The 22,983-nt window shown below is 36.1% G+C and overlaps 1 protein-coding gene across 4 annotated transcripts in view; it reads left to right on the top strand.

Annotated features, from left to right (window-relative positions):
* arhgap15 (Rho GTPase activating protein 15) overlaps positions 1–22,638 on the top strand; it is a 90,090-nt gene extending 67,452 nt beyond the window's left edge. For all 4 annotated transcript variants that reach the window (XM_051906494.1, XM_051906496.1, XM_051906495.1 and 1 more), the window contains 6 exons: positions 699–821; positions 2,658–2,756; positions 2,877–2,954; positions 3,289–3,423; positions 15,217–15,322; positions 21,900–22,638. In XM_051906494.1, the coding sequence (XP_051762454.1) occupies positions 699–821; positions 2,658–2,756; positions 2,877–2,954; positions 3,289–3,423; positions 15,217–15,322; positions 21,900–22,083 (725 nt within the window). In that variant the 3' untranslated portion in view covers positions 22,084–22,638. The remainder of the gene's footprint in view (positions 1–698; positions 822–2,657; positions 2,757–2,876; positions 2,955–3,288; positions 3,424–15,216; positions 15,323–21,899) is intronic.
* Positions 22,639–22,983: the final 345 nt, after the last annotated feature.

The following is a 22,983-nucleotide window of genomic DNA, read 5'->3' as shown; positions in this document are numbered from 1 at the left end:
TATGATATCATTTTTCATTGCTTCTTTCTTTGTGCGACTGTGGTCACATTCTGAACAGGAAGCACAGCAGCACCTTGACCACATGCAGTTTGGTTACTGTAATGAGAACATCCGCATCTGCAGTAACATGACAACTATAATAAAATGCAGACACGTTAGCACATCGCATCATTTACCATATGAGACAGAGACCAACAGAAGCTGAATTTCAGACAATATATACGACTGTTGTGAACTCCACTGAGATGTTGAGTAAGACGGAGTCAGTCTGCTCTCTGTCAATCATTATTATAAATTACAAGCTACTTGACACTCTCCAAGCACTTCTGTCATTGGTAATTGCAGCATTTTCTGCCCTGAATGAGTATCAAAGAGAATTCATTTACTACTATACCGAATACTGGGCAGAAGCTCCGAGCTCTCGCTAGTCACATACTAATCACTGGACTTGTCGAGATGGTGTAATATTGACACTAACATTGGCCGGAATCAATAAATAAATGCTGTGAAACAAGATATTCACATACACTGGAGAATATTTTGACAGAAGTAGTTTTTCTGGTGTGCTTTTGAACAATGTGGAGAAAGGAGACAGTCTTATTTGCATGAGGAGGACTTGCACAAAGACAGCCTCAAAAGAATGTGGCGAGTGTTCAGTGACAGCATTGTTCCTGTGTCTCCTCTGATCCCCCGCACAGTGTTCAAGCTGAATTACAGCGCCTCAGACAGCGCGGACAAGAATGGAGTTAAGAACAGACTGAAGAAGTTCATCTCCAGACGGCCCTCCATGAAAACGCTACAGGAAAAAGGCCTTATTAAAGGTGAAAGATTTGCCATGTGCACTCCGTACATTTACGTGATGCTCATTGCCAACTCTCAGTTTCATTTTTTTACCTATTCATTTAACAACTCTTGTAGCCCAGTTAATAGTCATAATTACATGCTACATAATTACAGGTTACATATTACGTGATGACATATGAATGTGCAATCTTAGGACATTAGTTTATTTTGGCTCTGTGTGTTTCCATATTAAACACAACTGTGACCCAGTTAAAAAAAAGGTAGCAAGACATTCTTTTTCATTTACACATTATACCAGTTCAAGAAGCAATCCCTGATGTGGATTCTTAAAGACTGTAACTAATTTATTCCATTCATGGCATACACCAAACCTAACATTAAAGGATATTTTAAGCATGCTTGGAACTCTCGGATGAAGGTAATGATATCTTTAATTTTCTCTGGTGTCAAAAAGACCCTTTAATGTAGTATCTGTAGGGGTAAATGGGAGATCAAAGAGGACAATATTGAGGGAATGAATAAAACTACTGTGGGATTAAGAGAGTAGCGCAGGTGGCCCCTAACACAGCTATCACTGGCAGAGCTCCAAGGCGAGCTAGCCTGCTAAACAACCATCTTGAAATTAGGAACGTTCTGTATTGTACCAATGCTTTTTAATAGTAATTTATTTAGAAATGCCCCTCCTGCCAGATATTTCTCTAGGAAAGTTCTGAATGCACATTTGTATGCAAAGGTGGCTTGCTTGCAGTCATTTATGCATTTAGCACATTGCCACTTCCTCCCCCGTTCCTCGCGGGTGCCGAAATGAGAGCAGGACATCTTTGATGTTCCAGAAGCCTCTGGGACAGCTCGCCCGGTCCTATATGAACTCAAAAAGCCAAATGATGAGGACACTTACACCTCTGCGTTGACGACTGTAGTTTTGCTCATTATGGAGCGTTCTGATCCTTTGTGGACCGTCTTTGAAATATGACTGCCCCAAAACATTTCACTATGCATTTCAGCTGTGAAATTCCTGGGTCACACTTTACATTATGGTGGATTATAGTGATGTATCCTTAAATAAGTAGATCTACTGAGCACCTCGTAATCTGTAATTAGTTGTGAAGCAGCTTGTCATTACTCATTGCTATTATCTGCAGCTGTCAATATATTTTTTTTTAAATTAAATGAATGAATTAATGTTATGCTGATTAATTAATCACAAATATTATTTTTTATATATTTGTTGAAAAAGCCCCGAAATAAAGATAATTACATTATGATAAAGACATTATAAAGATAAAGACATTATGGTAGCAGATGAGTAAATCATTGAATAGACAATACAAAAAGACAATATATTTGAATTTTATTTTCCATATCATTAACATAAGCATAAAAATGTCTTGCACTATGAGCCACACAAATTTAAGATGCTGAGATAAGTTAAATGCATTATTTTTTTCATAATTAATTTTGTACCAAATGAACACATTAAATTGACAGTTCTAATAAAATAATAATTATTGTTATTGTTAATAATAATAAAGATGCGTTGTTGTTATTTTTCACAATTAATAGTACTAAATTCATATGTAGATCTAATGTTATTATAATTAATAATAATAATATTAATTATTATTATTATTATTATAAATTCTGCTGTATTATTAATATGTTTTATTGTATTAGTCTTATTATTATGAATAATAATTACATAATGATATTATTAGTTGTTATGTTATTAATTGTTATTGATAATATTAATGATACTTTTTATATTAATAAATGAACACCTGTGGCAAGTGTTAGCAAATCCTACTTTAGCTTTATACATTTGTAAATATTCTCACTAACATGTTTTTCCATAGACCGAGTGTTTGGATGTCACATGTTGACCCTGTGCGAGAGAGAAAAGACCACTGTGCCCAGATTTGTCAAATTGTGTGTGGAGGAAGTAGAAAAACGAGGTATGGCTTAAAAAAGGATCCTTTTAAAAAAAAAAAAAAAAAAAAAAAAAAAAAATGGATGTAGGTTTTATTACATGCCTGGCTGACTAACAGACAGATGTCTTTACCCCGTCCTCACAGGCCTAGAGGCTGATGGGATATACAGGGTGAGTGGCAATTTGGCCATTATCCAGAAACTACGCTTCCTAGTTGACCAAGGTAAGTTTAATTCAGTAATTATCTATTATAAGTGGTTGGTTTAAGGCCAACAGTTGCATCAGTGTTCATCTGAATGACGTATTATCGTTTTAGTTCTAAAGACTTAACTGAAAGGTATGAAGTGGTTAGTTTGTAATAGGCACCACAAATTGTTTGATAAGGATTTTTATTGTTGTTTGATATGCAGTGAAATGCAGGCAGGACAATGTGCTCGGCTCTCTAGGGGCGTATTAACGTTGACATAATGATTAGCATTTTTTAATTTCCTCATCAAACGACTGTTGTTTTAATTCTCTCTGTTGGCTTCTCTGACTGTGTCTCTCTGTTTCCCCAGAGGAGGAGCTTGACTTGGGCGACAGCCAATGGGAGGACATCCATGTCATCACCGGAGCGCTAAAGATGTTTTTCCGTGAACTGCCAGAGCCCCTGTTTCCTTTTCGCTTTTTTGACTTGTTTGTGGAAGCCACTAGTAAGTACTGAAATCAATACAAGCAAATCAGTGTTATTGCTATGAATATTTGGGATTAGAACCTTAAAATGTATTACAAGTAATGATTAATTACCTTTCCCAGAGATGTTAGACTTCTGAATACTCAAAATGTGTTCAAGTATTCCACGGCAACATCAAGTTATTTCTATTCATGGTTTACAGCGTATGTCCTCCTAACTGTAATTTAAGCCACGGATGGCTAAACCGCTCGCCACTCTTGGGTTGAGTTGTGCTATTTGGGATTGACCCTCTTAGACGCATTCTTGCAGATCTGTCAGCCAAAAGGGGTCGCTCTTTGACAGGGAGGTGCTGAGATTATTCAAACTCCCTGTTTGGGGAATGGGGGAATTTCTCAGGCCAGAGGGCAAAGTCAGGGCCTGTGGTCCAGACAGAAACTGTCACCAGATCGGCCTTAGTGTCACGTGTAACCTCCCTCCAGCAACACAGAGCAAACTCTGGGCCTCATCTCGAGCGTCCAGCTGACGCCAGTGTGTTTCTCTTGGGCAATCTACCTTCTGAAAGGCATGTACCTTCTGAAATATATGTATGTACCTTTGTGCTTAAAACAACATTTTTCCTGCACTTTTGTTTTATGACTTGTTCGATTTCTGACGCCCTGTTAGTTTAAAAACAAACACTTGCAGATTAGTGGCCGTGTGAACTACATAGTGGCGATAAACTATGTACTAAGCTGTATATGGGCATGTAAATAGAGAGTAAGTATAGAGCAAATAGGGAGTGCAGAACATTGTAGGCACAATTGCAGCTTTATGGGCCTAAACACTGTGAACAGGAATGATGGAAGATCAGTGTAGAGAACACCCAAACCCCCATTCTAATATATAAAAACAGCTATATATTTTCAAGTATAAAGACCTACACTACCATTCAATTTGATTTCCACAAAAATATTAAGCAGCACAACCGTTTTCAGCATTGATAATAATAAATTGTAAAAATAATAATTGTTTCTTTAGCAGAGAATTATGTCCCACTGAAGATTGATGCTGAAAATTCAGCTTTGCCATTACAGAAATAAATTACATTTTAAAATATATTTAAATGGAAAGCCATTATTTTAAGTTGTAATAATATTTCACAATATTACTGCTCTTAATATATTCTGGATTAAATAAATGCAGCCTTGGTGAGTATAAAGCCACATATACACTGCAGCTAGTTCGGTTGTCAGTTCACCTTTTAGTGCTCAATCCTGTTCACACACAGTTCAGTAATTTATGGGAGTGAAAACCACATTCTACAATCAAATTAACTCCCGAAAAATACAACTGCATTTACAAAAATTCTACACAGGGTGTACGGAACCGAACTGTACAACTAGTTGTTAATGACGTTGTTTAACGCGCATCAGAAATGTTTCTCTCCTCTTTATGTGCGGTGCAAGAAATCACAGGGAAAGCGGTACAAGCCTTGACTCGTTTGTGTTGCCAGATCAGATCTAGCTAGAAAAACAACAAACAAGAACAAGCCCACAATGAACCAAAATACATCCAAATGATTTATGCTGAAAATAATACCAAAATATCATGAATCCACAACTGCTCACTTTATTAACTCAGTAAACTTGATAGCTTTATGAGCCAAACTTAAAAAACAAGCCTAAAAATGCTTATAATAAATGGACATGGCAACACTACAAGAGCGCGCTCTGTCAAGCAGCCTTTCCAAGCATAAGCAAAACATGATGCCTCCGTCAATTGTGCTTTAGTTAAAATTGCTGAACATGTCTTTTGTCGCTGTAATATTTCTTTGGTCAGAATAGCAGATATCAAACACACGAGACACCAGAATGTTGCTATGGTTACCACGGTGTCAATCATGCAGTTTTGGGAGTGAGTCGTGTTCTGTACGTGGCCAAAAAAATGAAAAAAGTGACAAAAACAAATAAAAATCTTAATGAATGAGAATATAAAGAGTGGGACGTGCTTGATGTTAAAAAAGAGCACAATATATACTGAAAAGGAACTCAGTGCGGTGCTCGTGCTGACTGGCCCACTGCCAAAGTGCGCGCATTGCGAATTCAGTTCTCTTTAATGTCTTATTGCGCTTAAAATGGTCAAATACACATTCAGTTATGTCAAAATGCCCATCGAGTGGAGTATTCGTGTAAACACAGCCAGTTATGTCTGAAGTGTAAGTAAACAGTTGGTGTAAACCGGATGTGTATCAGTATAATGGATCCGTGCTTTTGGTCTTAAAGTGACAGCAGCCTAATATTTTTTACCTGCTGCTCTGTCATTAATGAGAATCAAACAAAAGAGAAAATAACTTACTGCTCTTGACTGAATAACTTTTTTTTTTTAGCTTTAATAAGAATACATTTAAATTTAATTCATACAGTGAAGACTATGCAATATTTTATTTTTACATTTGATAATTACATTTCTGTAATAATTCTAACTATGTTAAATAAACGTATTGTACCTGAAAAACTTAATTTAATTAATATTTTTTTATATTGTATATGTCCTATTTGTAATTTGCTTCTTTTTTCTCATTTTAATGAATTAAAGTTTCTCATATTGTAAAATAAGAATTTGGTCATATCGCCCACCCCTACCTCAAGTTGTTCCAAACCTGTATGAATTTCTTTCTTCTGCTGAACACAAAAGAAGATATTTTGAATAATGTCAGTAACCAAACAGTTAATGGGCTCCACTGATTCCATAGTATTTTTTCCCCCTCCATTTTATGGAAGTCAATGGGGCCTGTCAACTGTTTGCTTACCCATATTCTTCAAAATATCTTCTTTTGTGTTCAGCATTTTTGGGTGAACTATACCTTTAAGTTCCATTGTGGCCCCATGAGGGGAATGGTTTAGGATACACAGTGAATGTAAAGCATTCTTTTTATGAGGTAACCCCTTAAGACCTCACCTCCAAAGTTTTTTTTTTTTTTTTTTTGCATTGTTAGCATGACCATTCGGAATCCCCAAAATCAGGATTGTTTTCTCACAGGTTTCCAGAATTTCCCCCTCAATGTTTTGTTAGTGCTACAGTGTCACTATGTCTACGCTATTTAAATCAACCTACAAATGGCATACTTGTTTTATTTTAGCATTGATAAAAGTACTCACTGCAGTTTTAAGTTGTTTGATTTTCACTAGTTTGTTTAAATTAATGAATGTTTTATAGTCTTTGAATCTTGAACTATGGACCAAAAGGCCAGTGTGCTCACTGTAATAAGTGCAGGGGTATCATTATTAGCACAGCATCTCAGAATATCCCCACTGGAAGGAGAAGTGCGTGAGACAGAATGGGAACAGGCCTGGGGTGATGTTGTAATTTGCTAATAAATATTTACTCGCGCTGCATGTAGGCCAGTGTACCGCAAACTGCTTGTATCCAATTAATCAGTAGATGAGGCTGATCACTTACAGATAGTGTTTAGACAACTAATTATTACGGCAAAAGGCTCCTAATAGCAGGAGGTATAATTAGTTCAACCTGCAACATGTCTCACCAAAACAGAGAGTATGTTGGTAATACCATATACTGTACTACCCGTGCTGTTTTATACAGTATGTTTACTGTGAATAGGACTTCATTGCTGTAACCCAGGTGTTTTCAAAGTCAAAGACAGTGGGCGTCCATACACAATAGCGTCTCCCTACCCCCCAATATTTACTAATTTTCAATAGCGAGCAGTGTGTTGAGAGAGTGCCGCACACAGTTTGTTTGCTCATCAATAATAACCGACTCTCATCTCGTGTGCCTAGTGTACGACTCCTGTATGCCGATGTAATCGTCTTTACCTCGATTACAATCGTCATCCATCAAAACTTTACTAGCGCAACACTGGTTTGCTTTATCCAAGAGAGATGTAGTTTGTGTATCATAGGCTCATGCAGCGTTTGGGTATTTTGAGCCGCCGTTCAGTTTGTATTTCACAGAACGATGAGAAACGGCTTGGACTGTGCTTTGAAGCCAAATACACTATTCTCTGATGAAATCGGTCAGGTTTTCTCTGCATTAGGGCTGTTTCGGACTGACTGTTTGAATACATTCGCATGCTGGATCTTTGGACTGAAAACTTTCCAGGAGTTTATGGTTTAAAATGATCTGATTGAAAACAGAGGGGCGAAAACATAGCAACGTCTCTTGTCCAAAAACCTGCTTCTTTTCATTTTTTTAAGTATTGATTGAAATTAATTAATAATTAATTAATTTAATTTTTTTTTTATTTTTTTTTATTAAAACCGTTCTGCACGCCTCCACTGACATGCTCTGGCGTCCCCCTGGGGAGGCGCAGCCCAAACTTTGAATACCCCTAGTGTAACCTAATTTAAATTATTTTTGACTTGAATACAATAAGTTAATTTATATATTACAATAACTTGACTAAACTTGACCTTCCATTGTTCGTGCTGTATGAGTAAACCAGAATTAACATCGACTTATTGTGATCTCTTTCTTGACTTATTTGATAAGGCTTTCATGATATTTTTACAAAAAATAAAAATAATATATAAATATAATAGAAAAAAAATAATATATTTTATTTGTTTTTATATTTATTTCTGCTATATAATATAATTGAAACTCACATTATGAAATAAATGTTTTATAAATGTCCAATGCATGTTGGCCACAATTATTGGCACCCCTAGAAATTCTTATGAGTAAAATATCTCTGAAGTATATTCCCAATAATATTTACATTTTTTAGCACACCAGGGTGATCATGAACATAAAATTGTCCAGCCATGATGACTTCTTGTTCCACAGGAGTACAAATATGTGTAAACAAAATGGCCAAATTCCCTTAATCATTCATCACAATGAGAAAAACCAAAGAAAATAGTTCTGATGTGCAGCAAAAGATTGTTGAGCTTCACAAAATAGAAAATGGCTATAAGAATAAAGCTAACGCATTGAAAATCCCCATTTCCACTATCAGGGCAATAATTAAGAAGTTCCAATCAACTAAAAATGTTACAAATCTGCCTGGAAGAGGACGTGTCTACATTGTTCTAATGCGCGGTGAGGAGGAAAGTTTGAGTGGCCAAAGACTCGCCAAGGATCACAGATGGAGAATTGCAAAAATTAGGTGAGTCTTGGGGTCAGAAAGCCTAAAAAAAAATTACCAAACAGCACCTACATCACCAAAAGTTGTTTGGGAGGGTTTCAAGAAAAGTCAAGTCAGTTATTTCAAACGTAGCCGCGCGGCAGGCGCGCTCATAATGGAATCGACGCCGTCATGTGACAAGAACCAACCGATCAGCTTCGGCCTTTCCGTAGCAAAACATCAAAAGCTCAGCCGAACAGCTGATCATAGATGTACAGGGTGGTTTTTATATATCATCTCCATAAATATATCTAGTAGTAAAGCTAATGCAAGGGCTAGAAACTTCCTACTCCTCGTGGAGAGCGCAGTTCATGTTTGCATAGCAATGACAGACGTCACGGGAGTGCAAGCGCTTTGGAAAGAAGGAGAACGCTTTCCACTCGTTTTTAGACGTGATATGTGAACGGCCCCTTAGCAACCACTCTTAGCTACATAAACAGCGCTAGTCAAAGCATTTGTTAGTTGCATCTTGTTCCATGTTCACAACAATTCAGTATTTTAAATGTAAAAGACTTTACTACTGACTGACACACTCATAAAGACAGTCTTTGCCGCCATCTAATGGCGTAATAATGTAACTTCTGTTGCTGTTCACTGTCAGGGACTATTTTTTCTGGCAGAAGGACGGCTTTTATTGAAAGTTTACTTCATGAAAGTTGCATTGATACATATTTTTGGCTTTAATTTGTATTGTGTGGTAACCGTTTTATAAAAGCAATAAGGTACTCGAGGCTAGTGCTGTATTGTGAATAAGTCACGGCTGAAGGGGTTGCAGGCACTTTGCTTCGTGTTGTGCCTAACAACGCCTTTCAGCCATGACTTATTCACGATACAGCACAGCCTCTCATACCTTATTGCTTACATATATAATTATTATTATTATTATTATTATTATTATTATTATTACAGGGCAGTAATTTAAGCTGTCTTTTATGCGAGACAAGTCTACTGTAGAACAGGACTATTTACACTGTAGACTTGGGAAATGTAACTTGTTGGCATAAAGTCTTGATTTCTAGTATGTAGGTTACTAAGCTCCTCCCTTGTCTGTAATACTGGAATGGTTTAATGAACCTTGCAGCTCGTCTTACATTTAATTTACTGAAACTGTCCAAGAGCCTGTTTCATTGATCTCACCAGATCACTGACAAGCAATTTCAGTGAATCCTGCTGATATTTGAGTGGCTCAGGTCTTCTAAATTGGTCCATCACTGTCAAAAGAGGACAGCTTCTCTAACCATGGCTGCCCTTTATATGGGTGGTATTAACTAAAGGTCTCTGGAATGGTACTTTGGACAAGGATCCATTCAATTAGGACAGCTGCCCAATCACTGACTGCTTCTGGAAGTCTTTGTGGAACTCAAACTCATTTAGGCTTATTGGACATTTTGGCAAATTATTCATATGTAATCTTCAGGCTTAAGACTTCACCCAACATTTAAACGGCCCCTTCTCTCACGATTTGTGAGAAGCTCTGAGCACATTTTATCTTCTCACTTGCAATGTGTGTTTATGTAAAATATGTGCTCGCTCCCGCAAATCAACATTTGGGCTTCCCAGGGTCCTCAGGTGAACAGTTGGCCTAATTTTCCATTTTTTCACTCAGTGCCTGTTGTGGATGTGGCAGGCACCAGCTCTTGGCTCACGATGGACTAAATCTATTATTCATATTGCCTGGTATCTTAGCGACATTGTCCTGCCACCTGTCCAATAGACAAGCTCGCCTTGTTATACAAAGTGAAGACATACTTGTTGACAAATGGAGGCTTTGTTCTCCGGGCCCACACACACAATCCAACGTTTGTGTAGTAATCTGGAAAGATGGACTGTATCGTTATATCACATTTGAAGATGACCAATTGCATATTTAAAAAAAAAAAAACTAGATGGTAACATTTTCCAGTTTGACTTTTAATGTTATTTCATATGAAACTTGTCACAATGGTAGTGTGAAATGTGCAGAAATAATGCCAATCAGAGCTGCGTCAGACAGTACATCTGTCATAACATAATTGTTTGCCTGTTCTGATGTTATGCTCTTTCAGCTGACAGTTCAAACTGCAGTGTGTGAATCACAAGTCTGTACATTCTATGCAGCTTTCCTCATTTGTGCAATGTGGCCTCATTGCCATGCAAAGCTAGCATGCAGAAATATTTTCAAATGCATAAATCTCTTCCCAGTCTCTATATTTCATCAAGAAGTTTTTCATGTTTAATAAATTACAGCGCCGATCCTCTAAGACTTTGTTATTCATAAAGCAAAGTATTCAATTGGGATACATTTAAAATCTTAATCATAACCTGCAGGACTATTTGCAGTGTGCTAATATTTGCCTTGACGGGGCTTAAAGAAGCCCGCAGACAAAGCTCGCAGATGGGCTTATCCTGAGAAGCAAAGCTGTACTGCAGTAAAGATGGTCTCATTGTTTGTAATTGGATTATATTCACAGATTTTTGTAACCAAAAGTACATCTATTCTTTACTGTACATCAGCTCTTTTCATAAAACAATGATGCTCTCAGTTTGATTTATAGAGTGTACACTGCAATGACACATTTGTGCCGCCATAGGTACATTAAAATGTTTCATCTGAAGTATTATGTCAAAAAGTAACATCATCTTTTGTCATTTAACCACAGAAAAACACATTTAACAGCAATTACTAATGACACCTTAAAAAAAAAAAAAAAAAAAAAAATATTTTGAAAAATAGTACACCAGATTTATCTCGTAATCACTTAGGATCAGGTTTTGTTCTACGGTGAAAACAGCATACAATTGTAAAATCATATAATTTTGAATTATTAAAATACATACTAAATTGTAACTGTATATTAATTTATTATATTACATTATATTATATTATATTATACTATATTATATTTTAAACATAAGTTTGCGTGCCTGTACTTTCACATTAGCTTTATAGAAAATGAAATAAAAAATGCATGCATTATGGATTTGATCTAAGAATGCCCACTGCATGCCTTCATCAAAACATTGCCTTCATTTTGAGAGCAATCCTCTTTGATCAGAGCACTGTAAGTATAATGCTTACCATGGTGAATTCATGCTGATTTAGGGTGTAGGCATTTTGAATGTGTTTTATATTAATGACACTGTCCCACCATCTGTCCAAAATACAGGACAAGGGACCATCTCCAATATGCTAGCCACCAAAGGCAAAGTAATTAATGACAGCAATAATGCCAGCAATAATGACTAGATTAAATATTTTACAGGCCGACTGCCATGCAGTGTCAAAGCCAAAAGAAAGCTAACGGCCTCCACTGAGATAATGCTTGAAGAGAAAGTCATAAAAAAGATATTGCTTGAATAAAGTAATGACTGAATGTTGATGAAAACTGTAGTGAGGATTTTTAGTTCATAACACACATTGTTTCACTAATTATGTGGCCTTGACATTAAAAATGGTGTTAAAACTTTATTTAGATTGGTTTAGGGCATCATTTGCATGATTTCAAGGCCTAACGTTGTAACTAACTCCATTAAAAAGCACAAAACCTTGTTACTCTGCTAGTGGTACCTAGAGGAGCGGGTCAGAGATTCACTCTGTGTCCTAGAACATGGTCTCTGTCTGTGCTCAATTGACAGACCTGGCATCTGACAGGGGCATCTGCTCGCCGAGCCTGTGCCAGCGCGGTGTATACACGGAGACATCTGCTCCATTAGTGCCCAGGGGGCATCCTGGGCAGTACAGTAGACTGGGGGCATAACTACTGCCAGCTCCCTTCCATGGTACATCCCATGAATAGCATGGTGTAGCTGTTAGCCATCCTCAGTAGGAATAACCAGTGATGTTTTCTTAGAGAGACGAAGACAGACAAGATTTTGCTCTGTTAAAAATGTGTAGAATTGATTTACAGCATTGCAAATTTCTTTTATCAATACAGATACACTAGGTATCTTTTGATGGTGCATTTTTTGAGTATCTATAATAAATTGCATGCTATAAAACTTTCTCTCCCATATGAAAATTAGGTAACACTTTACAATAAGGTTCATTTGTTAACATTAGTTAATGTATTAACTAACATTAACTAGCAATGAGCAATACATTTGTTACAGTATTTATTCATCTTTGTTAACATCAGTTAATAAAAATATAACTGTTCATTGTTTGTTCATGTTAGTTCACAGTGCATTAACTAATGTTAACAAATACGGTAACACTTTATTTTAGGGTCTTTTAACTAGTTGCTTATTAGCATGCATATTACTACAATATTGGCTGTTTATTAATACTTATTAAGCACATATTAATGCCTTATTCTGCATGACCTTCTTCTACTTTCTTAATCCTACCCAATACCTAAACTTAACAACTAACTTACTAACTATTAATAAGCAGTAAATTAGGAGCTTATTGAGGGAAAAGTTGTAGTTAATAGTTTATGTGTTCCCTTTACTAAAGTGTTACCACAAATACAACTTTTGATTTCAATAATATATTAGTAAATGCTGATATTAACATTAACTAAGATTATTTAATTCTGTAGAAGTATTGTTAATTCTTAGTCCATGTTATCTAATGTAGTTAACTAATGTTAATAAATGAAACCTTATTGTAAAGTGTTATCGAAAATTATAATGTGAATGTCGATAGCATATTGTAGACCCCTGTATTCATGTTTAAACTGATGGTGTGAGGCAATTTTTGTAAAAACGTAATTCGAAAGATAATTTGTAAGCATTCTATATAAAATGTCTTAAGTATGAAAAAAAATAATTAAAATGTATCACAGAATTGGTGTACTTGATGTACCGTGTACCGATGTAAAGGATTCAGTAGTGTACACAACTATTCAAAAGCTTGGGGTCAGAAAAATATTACTTTTTTAAATAATATGAATAATAATAAATAATAAAGGACACATTAAATTGATCAAACTTGACAGTAAAGACTTTTACATTGTTACAAAATAATTCTATTTCAAATAAATGCTGTTCTTTTGAACTTTCTATTAATCAAAGAATAATGAAAAAATGTTTCTGCAAAAATGTTAAGCAGCATAACTGTTTTGCAATGTTGGTAATAATAAGAAATGTTTTTTGAGCACCAAATCAGCATATTAGAATGATTTCTGAAGGATCGTGTGACACTGAAGACTGGAGTAATGATGCTGAAAATTCAGCTTTGCCATCACAGAAATAAATATATTAAAATAGAAAATATTTATTTTAAATTGTACATTTTTTTACTGCATTTTGTTTTATCAAATAATGATGCTCTCGGTTTTGGATTTATAGAATGTACACTGCAATGGCACCAACACATTTGTGCAGTCATAGGTAAATGTTAAAAATGTATAATGTCAAAAGGTACCATCCTTTTTTGTCATTTAGCCGCAAAAAAAATTATATTTTTTACTGTATTTTTATTAAATAAATGCAGCCTTGGTAATCATAAGAGATTTATTTCAAAAACATAAAAAATCTCAAACTTTTGAATGGTGGTGTATATACAGTATGTGAGGAACTGGTGACTTATAATCTTGGAGGTCCGCTAATACTCTTTTAAACAAATCCGTTACGGTGAAATTTGACCTGAGGGAGTTTGGAGTGCACACAGGTGGCCCCGTAAAAGCTCCATTTCAACATCTGCTCAGGGTACACAGTGATATTGATCAAAAGCATTGATTAAATTATTAAAATACCCTCTAATCTTCCAAATTAAAGTCTTATCAACAATAAATTACCCTTTTACTTATTTTACCATACAATCTTCTTTACACTAGCAGTGTTTGAAATAATACAATCAGCTACATTGCTATATCCATCATAATGGATTTAGAGAACTTCAAAGTGTCAAAGGTCAGGTACTGACACTGATGTAGAACAGTCAGCGCACAGGTTGGTGCCTCTCAGGAGTTTGCCATGAGGTCATCAGCCATCTGACATGTAAAGAGCAGAGGGGTCAGGAGGTCACCGGTTACAGCTTGTGTTACAGCATAACAGCTTTTAATGGACGCTGACGATTAGGGACCATTAGCACCATTCACATGTGCTTTCATGTAGGAAACTTGAAAACCTGACTGCAAAATTACAGCATTATAGGGGTGTATATGCTTTGATTTTACAGATGGACAGGGTTATTTTTCTAGAACATCTTTAATTTCTAGTGGTGAGATACTTTTAAAGTGATTGCATAGAATCAAAATAATATTGCTGAAGAGTGTAATAGTGTCAGATAACCATGCAATTGTACTAAATATATTTACATACTGTAGCTTCATAACTGCATAAAGGTTATAACTGCATGACACAGTAAATGCTGATTGCTCCTTTTTGGCAGCTTAAAAAGGGATTATGTTGTACACAAGTTAGAAAGAAAATTAAAACGATCATAATTAACAATTAAGCATACCGAAAGTAAGAAGAAATCATCTGATAAATGGAGTAATCTATTCGATTACATATTGGCTTTCTGGTAAGTCAGCATTTTGGAATGGGACACATTCTGCATGTGGCCTTCTCAAGCATGTCTATATAATTAATAGAGAGAGGGATAATGGTCCAGTATTAGGGAAAATTTTGATGTTAGATGAGCTATGTTAATGAAAAAGTGATGGAAAAGACATTAACTTCTCTCTGAACCTAGAGGTTCAAATGAAGGAGCAATACTCAAATCAAAACATTTCATCATCTCTTCCCTGCCAACAGAAATTAGGGAGCCCACACAGAAGGTTCAAGCCATGAAGAAACTGATCCATCAACTCCCCAAACCCAACCACAACACCATGAAACTGCTCTTCAACCACCTGAGGAGGTATGTCTTCATCCATACACACAACCAGGGGCGTAACACAAAATACTAGATCCCACAGGACTTTTTGGGAGCGCCTGAATCATTTAGGTGGGCGGATACCATCTACGTTGATAGTTTTCTTGTCAAAAGTCACAAGTAAGACATTTTACACAATAAATTGACCATTTTCAAATTCAGATGTTAGATCTTTGTATTCTCCTCTCAGTGTCTGTTTTAATTATCTGAGCTTCACTGATGTCTGTTGATAGCTTCAGAAAGTTTGTGCAAACTTTTCACAAACTTCTGTGGTGTGAAATCTTGCGCTCCATTCACTAATGATAGTCAAGCTCAATGTAAAAGACCTTTGCATGTCTCAGCATATGAGCTCTCATTAGGCATTTACTTTTCATTTTTGCATGTCTACGTTGTGAAATTGCACAGGACTGACATTTACACTATCTTGCGATCTAACGACCTAGCTAGGCTTTCTGGCTTTACATTTAGCTGTGTATGACTCAGCTTTCTTCATGAAGGAAGTAATGACATTTCTATATGAAGTAAATATTAATAGAATTTTAATTTTTGGGTGAACTATCCCTTTGAGGACTATCTACTAATTACCATTCACAGGTTGTGTATGTTGTGCACCACAAAACCAGACTAGACTGTAAAGGGAACTTCCAATTTATACAAATTTAAAGTTATGATGTATTACTAAGTTTATTTCAGTGAGACCAACAAATAATGCCCAATCTGAAAACCATCTATGAAAGGCCTCAGTAAACAGGATGCAGCATGAACAGAGGACTTAATATGAACCATAATGTGTGTGTGTGTGTGTGTGTGTGTGTGTGTGTGTGTGTGTGTGAGTGTGTGTGTGTCAACGCTCAAGTCCTTGTCCATGATAGCGCTACTGGCACAGCCAGAAGGCCATATGGCTAGTCTCCATCTCCCAGGAGGGGTGTTCTATCCCACTTTACCCTTCTGCACATTTACCACCCTGCACAGGAGGGCCACAGGACTCATCTCAGATTGATGAGCACCCCCTCCTCCCTTCCCCCAATGGAACATGCCCTTTGGCACTAGTGCTAAAGTCTGTTGGGTTGCCCATGCCAGGTCTCCCAATCAGAAAACACTAATGTGTGACTGAGAGAGACACACTCATTGAACGACAGTCGATTTCTAGATGATATTCTGAGAGTCTGAAAATGTGCTGAAGACAACTAGGTCTGCATTCCATGATAAAGCTTGATGATTTTTTTAAATGTATTTCTGGTAAACGCAATGCAACGCAAACCTGCTGCCTCCTCTCCTATAACATAGGTCATGAGTTTTATAAATGCATTTGCCACAGCTAAAGAAATTTAGTATTTTATTTTATTTTATTTTAAACATTATTCTGAATATTTTTTAACATTTAATATTGATTATTATTATTATTATTATTATTGAATGTCATTATTCTAGATTTGTACTGAGATTTTTTTGTTTTACCCCCACAAATCTATCAAGGTTGTTATATATACAGTTCCATATCACTTCGCCAAATGTTTTCAGTTATTTCAAAAGGTCCTTACAGCCTACAACTGCAAAAGAAACAAAACCCACAGCAACACTGACCGAGAAAATAAATATAGTAAACAATAGGATAAAAACGACAAATTATTGTCATGGTTTTTGCCACAAAATACGTTTTATTGTGTCTGAAAAGCACATACTCTTTCCCGCTCTCTCTCACTTTCTCTCTCTCAAACGCACACACATACAATACGGACACACACTCGCACAGAAATGTGTTGCTCTGACGAATTAATCAGTAAAATATTTTAGCAGCTTAAAAGCTACATCTTCGTGTGGTTCTTGAGACAGATAAACTTACAATTTCACAATTAGTAGAGACACTGCTGTCATAAGAAACGCACAGACTCAGGTAGGCTAATTCACATATGCTTATTCTCTCTCTCTCTCTCTCTCTCTCTCTCTCTCTCTCTCTCTCAACTGCGTTAATAACTGTATTTGTCTGCTATCAATGGCTCAAGCCTCCGTTACTAGTTCTGAAATGACGTTTTGGAATTAGCAACAGAGGCTTGGGGTGAAGAGTGTTTAGAGTGTTTTAAGGACAAAAACCTGACAAATGTCTTTAAATACAACATCGGAACAATGTCTTGAGGTGTGGTAACCATAGTATAAGTGGAATAATTGACTCCAGACCATTGAATTATTAGAAAATAATGCACACCTGAGGTGCATTACCACCTCGGGTGTACATTATTTTCTAATAATTCAACGGTCCATCGTCAATTATTCCTTACTTATATTATATTATATTATATTATATTATTATAGTAGTTGTATTATTATATATTTAATTACTGCAGGTTTGTATTGAACTTGCTTTTTTGTTTTTTTGCAATTTGCATTTTTTTTTTTTTTGCAATTTGCATCAACAAAGTGCCCCCATAGTTGGGAATTATTGTTGGTTTTGCACCGTTTCCAAATTTGTAGTCAAATCTACACACAGGCACGAGACTAAAGCATTACCACAAATTCACTGAATGGCGGCATTAGAAAATTCATTCAGCTTTTATTCTGCTTACTAAAAAGCTGTTACAGTGGAACTTGTGGTGACACTGAAAATCCCTGTAGTGCCACCAAGTCTGTTCCTTCTCCACAGCGACGTTCTCGCTGCTCCTTTCTCTCACTATTAGAGCAATAAAGTGCTTCGAATCCAAAGCACAGTGCTTTGCTTTGTGGGTACCACACCCTGGCCAAGTGATGTGGTTCTGTTTATTTTATATTCTCACTTAAGTCATACTTGTTTCTGTCTACTGCTTTCCCTCTCTAAATATCAGGATGACTTTCCCATAAATAAAGTCAAGGAATGTGCGGTCACAGTGAATTAGGTTAAAGTGTGTTGTATATGTTTTGTAAGACAAATGTAGTCATTTTGAAGTCCAGGGTGAGATGAAGAGAGAATAATGAGGTTAGGTGCCATGCAGCTTATGGTACAATGCAAAAAATGGTATTGATAATAATGCATACATAATTGGCTTGTTTTGTCAGGTATGTTGGCAGCTTTTAGCTCCATATCTGCTCAAACGTCACTTTTCGCCTGTACACTTCCTGTCTTTTATCCTCTAAAACAGGTATACTTAACTGAAGAGGCTCTCTGAACTCCTACTGTAATGCCTTTGTAGGTTATATTTTGCGCTGACTTGGCTCATCTAAAAAGTGGTGAAAGTCAAAAGCTCTTTGTTGTGGGCGCTTTCTTTGCCCGCATGGAACCAATGTTCATTTTTTTTTCTTTTGGTTCGTGGAGCCTGGATTCAATAACCAGTTGTGTGCTCGCATTGTGATGATGTGGTCAAGGCAACCAGATTTTCTCAACAGTACACTTGCTCAGTAGTGCTATTTATGTCATTTTTTGTGGGAGGTTTTGTCACCACCGCTCATATTTCCCGTTTACCACAAGTGATTTAAAAGGCCACAGGTTTTGTTTTTTGTTAGTAATTCAAGGTTCCGTTTGCCTTTGTGCTGGAAAAGAAACCTGGAGAAACCTCTGATCAGGAAAGCCAAGAAAAAAAAGAAATTTCTTCTCATCTATGTTTGGTATTTCTTAAATTAGATTGCAGAGAAGTGCTGCTGTGCAAATTTTGATATCCACAACAGTATATGCACAATTTATGACCTGTAGACAGGAAATAATAATAAACAATAAAAAAAAATGAATGCCCAAACTGCAAATATTGTGGAAAATCAAAATCAAGCTCAAGCCCCCCTTGATAATAGCGAGCCTTTCTTTTATTAGTTCAGTCAAGGCCGTCGTCTTATAACACGAAAATGACACAGTTTAAAGCTTGGAGCGATTCTGTAACCCCCACCCCACCTCAATTTATTATTCGTCCCATGATTCTTCAGGAGCCAGTTAGGCTGACCCAATTAGCACTGGCCTCCTAGGCGGGGAATGACGGCATTGTGTGCTATCCTCCATTTCCTGTCATGCCCCGCTTGCAAACGAGATGCTAATTAATAACCATTGGCATCTTGAGCCGTACACGTCGGCTTATGTACGGGATATCAATGATTTGTCAGATTCAACCAAGCATAACGCAGTCACCTCCGGTCAAGCTGCCCACAGCCTGGCCCTTACCCAGACACCAGAGCAACTTCACTGGGCTCAGTCAGCTGATGGTTTAATGAGCGCATTTTGCCATAAATACCCAGATACTGAGGACCAGATTGCATCCTTCCCTTTTCCAAATCAACACATTTCTTTACTGAAAGAGTTAATTTAGATGAGGTGTACAAAAATAAATTTTCTTACAAATCTGGGGATAAGTAGGTGATAGATATTATTTTAACACAAGATTTTGATCAAAAAATGATAATGGATATATTTGTGACCCTGGACCATAATATGGGTCAAAATTTATTTATTTATTTATTTTTTATTTTATGCCAAAAATCATTAGGATAAGTAAAGAACATGTTTCATGAACATATTTTGTAAATTTCCTACCATAAATATATAAAAAATTTATTTTTGTGAGTGGATATGTGTTGCTAAGGACTTCATCTGGACAACTTTAAAGGCGATTTTCTCAATATTTAGATTTTTTTGCACCCTCAGATTTCAGATTTTCAAATAGTTGTATCTCGGCCAAATATTGTCCTATCATAAACCCTACATCAATGGAAAGCTTATTTATTTATTTTCAAAAAATCTCAATTACAAAAAAATGACCCTTATGACTGGTTTTGTGGTCCAGGGTCACGTATTATAAACACACAAACACACAGAAAGAGAGAAACAGAAATACAGAAATATTAAAAAAAATAATCACATTGTATTTTTATATGCATTTTATATATATATATATATATTTATATAAATATTTTTAGGTGCTGCTCAGGACTGTCATTTTTGGTGACAGTCGTTATTTTTATATTTTAAAAATAATATTTTAATATCCAACATTATTTTAGACATTATTTTAATAATAATAATAATAATAATAATAATAATGTTATATAAAATTATAAATATATATATATATATATATATATGTTATATATTATTTTAGAACAAAATAAAAATGAAAAAATATATATGTACACTTACATTTATTTTTTATTTGTATTTTATATTTGAGGGGAAAAAAATAGAAAAAAAATAAAATGAAAAAATATGTATGCTTATTTTTTTTTATGTGCATTTTATATAATTTATATATAAAATATTTAAATATGCTCAAGACTGTCATTTCCTTGGTTTACATGGTTCTCTTTGATGACATAGCATGTGTTTACAGGGTTTTTTTTTTTTTTTTTTTTGCCTCCTAGAAAGCGTCTTCGTATTGCACTTCTTCCCAATATGTGATACTACTGTAATTGAAAATGATAATGACTGTAATTAAGCTTCTATCATGATTTTAATCGATCTCCCATTACTGATAGCAGAGATGAATGTGAAGGTGGGGGGGGGACGTGTGGGGGTCATGTATATAGTGGTGACACAGTGGCATAATTACCAAAAAACACTAAAAGGTTCAACAAAAAGCTTCATATTTAATGTTTTGAAAAATCACTTCGGGAAATGAAGTCTCTCTCCTTAAGATCATTAGCAGACCATTAGCAATGGCAGCCGAGATCCTTACATCATAGTGCGCTAATTAGGTTAAAATGCTCATGGCAGGACAAGCGTCTAGCTGTGATGTACAGGGGAAACGAAATGGCCGAGGTTAATTATACACATTAATGGGGAATTATTGAGAGCGCTTGGCCTGCCTCTTAAGTTGTGTTTCTCAGCTGAAATGGCTTCCCAAAGTCTCAATAACACACGCGAAGGGACGTCACATGTAGCACCATCATTACCTTGTTACAGCTGAATGTGTCTTGCTGAGGAAGCCTGTGCGTGAGTATTTTGACAACAACACAGGGATTATAGATTGTTGAATTGCATTGCATAATTGTAGACCATTATTTTGATAGATGTGACCATAAATGTAGATGGCACAGGACGTCAGTTACACTACGGTACAATATACGTGAATGCAGTAAACCCAACACACTCCTAATCAGTACCTTTCAGAATTGGGCCGCTGTAAAACCGTACAAAGTTTACTTCAAAATGTTAAGCCTGCTTCCCACCTCTTAGTCAGGATCCCGTTGACAACTTGGAAGGCAGCCCTCCACCACAATCCCTCCCTCCCACCCTTTCCAGGCCTCAACCCATAACAGAGCCAGAGGGCTCCAATCTGGCTCCTTCTAAGAGTCCTCCAATACACCAGTATTGATTGTCTCTCCACCACAGCCAAACCTCAGCTCAGAGGCATTCTGCTTAAAGTGCGCTTAGATGCCTCCAAAGACCAGGCACAAGTCCTCAAAAACACCCTGCCGATGGTCCGTCACCGACATTCTAAGTAGGATTTTATGACAGGAAACGTGCACACTTTAAGCTTGGAGGAAATTATTGTACTTGTATGCCGTAGTCAGTTCTTCCATTAAGGATCTTCACGAGATGTTTTCTGAAAAAAAAAAAAACTATATTCATTGCTATCGTATTACATAAATGATCCTGTGTTTTTCTGTTTTACAGAGTCTTGACGAAGTCACAGAAAAACTTAATGTCAACCCAGGGCATCAGCATTGTGTTTGGACCGACTCTCATGTGGCCCGAGTTTGAATTAGGAAACATGGAAGTCAATATGGTGTACCAGAACCAAATAGTGGAGTCCATTCTCATTGGATGTGTGGAGATCTTTGGACCAGACGGCAAGTAAAGTGACCCCAGAGTATTCTGGAAAGAGACTACAAAAAAAAAAAGAAAAAAAAAGTTGGCTGGCTAGATGTAAAATTGTTTCTTGCTCATGATGATATTTTTGCCATTTGAAAAAGATTTTTAACAGTCACATTTATACTTTTTATATATAAATTTATAATTTTATTTTTGTATAATGCAAATTTCACATTGTATCATACCTCAAAACATCATTGACAAAGTTGAAAAGCTGTATATTTGTAATGATAGAAATGGTAGCCTGTCACAAGAAATAAAACATTTTTGTAAATGGGTTTTGTATACTGATTTTAATTTTGGCTGTAAGCAATTTTATTTTATTTTTTATTTTTTTTTGTGAAACTTTTATTTGGCAGAAACCTGAGATGATAAACCACATCTTGTGGTTATTTTTTAGCAGCGAAGACTTGCTGTTGCAACAGGTATTTGCTTTATTGCAAATAATATGCGATGCTGTGTTTTTTTCAATGGTAGATATGTACATGTATTTGGTTGTTTTTAAGTAAAACTATTTTCCATTAAAAAAGTAAAAAATATATATATGCCTTTCAAGAATATTTCATGTTCTCTTACGTGGTTTGCATTATTCTGCATTTTCTGCAGCCTCCTTCTGTCACTCTCTTTGCGTTGTCAGATAACGTGCAGCGTGATCACATCGGTTTCTAATCAAACTGCCAAAGTCCTCTCCAATTCTCGAACAGCAGTCTCTTTTTATTTGCTTCCCGCAGGCCAGTACTGAGACTGTCTGCATGGAATGTGTTTTTAATTCCATCCCAAAGATAAGAGAGAGTCTGTAATTACGGGAAGAGCCATCCATCCTTGTAGCATTTTCCCTGCATCAGATCCTTCATAGTTTGGCATCTCAAGCAGTAATGATAAAGGG

This window comes from Ctenopharyngodon idella, chromosome 9 (assembly GCF_019924925.1).
Source record: "Ctenopharyngodon idella isolate HZGC_01 chromosome 9, HZGC01, whole genome shotgun sequence".
Classification (NCBI taxonomy): Eukaryota; Metazoa; Chordata; class Actinopteri; order Cypriniformes; family Xenocyprididae; genus Ctenopharyngodon; species Ctenopharyngodon idella.
Note: the sequence above shows the minus strand (reverse complement) of the source record. Positions and strands in the feature narration are given on the sequence as shown.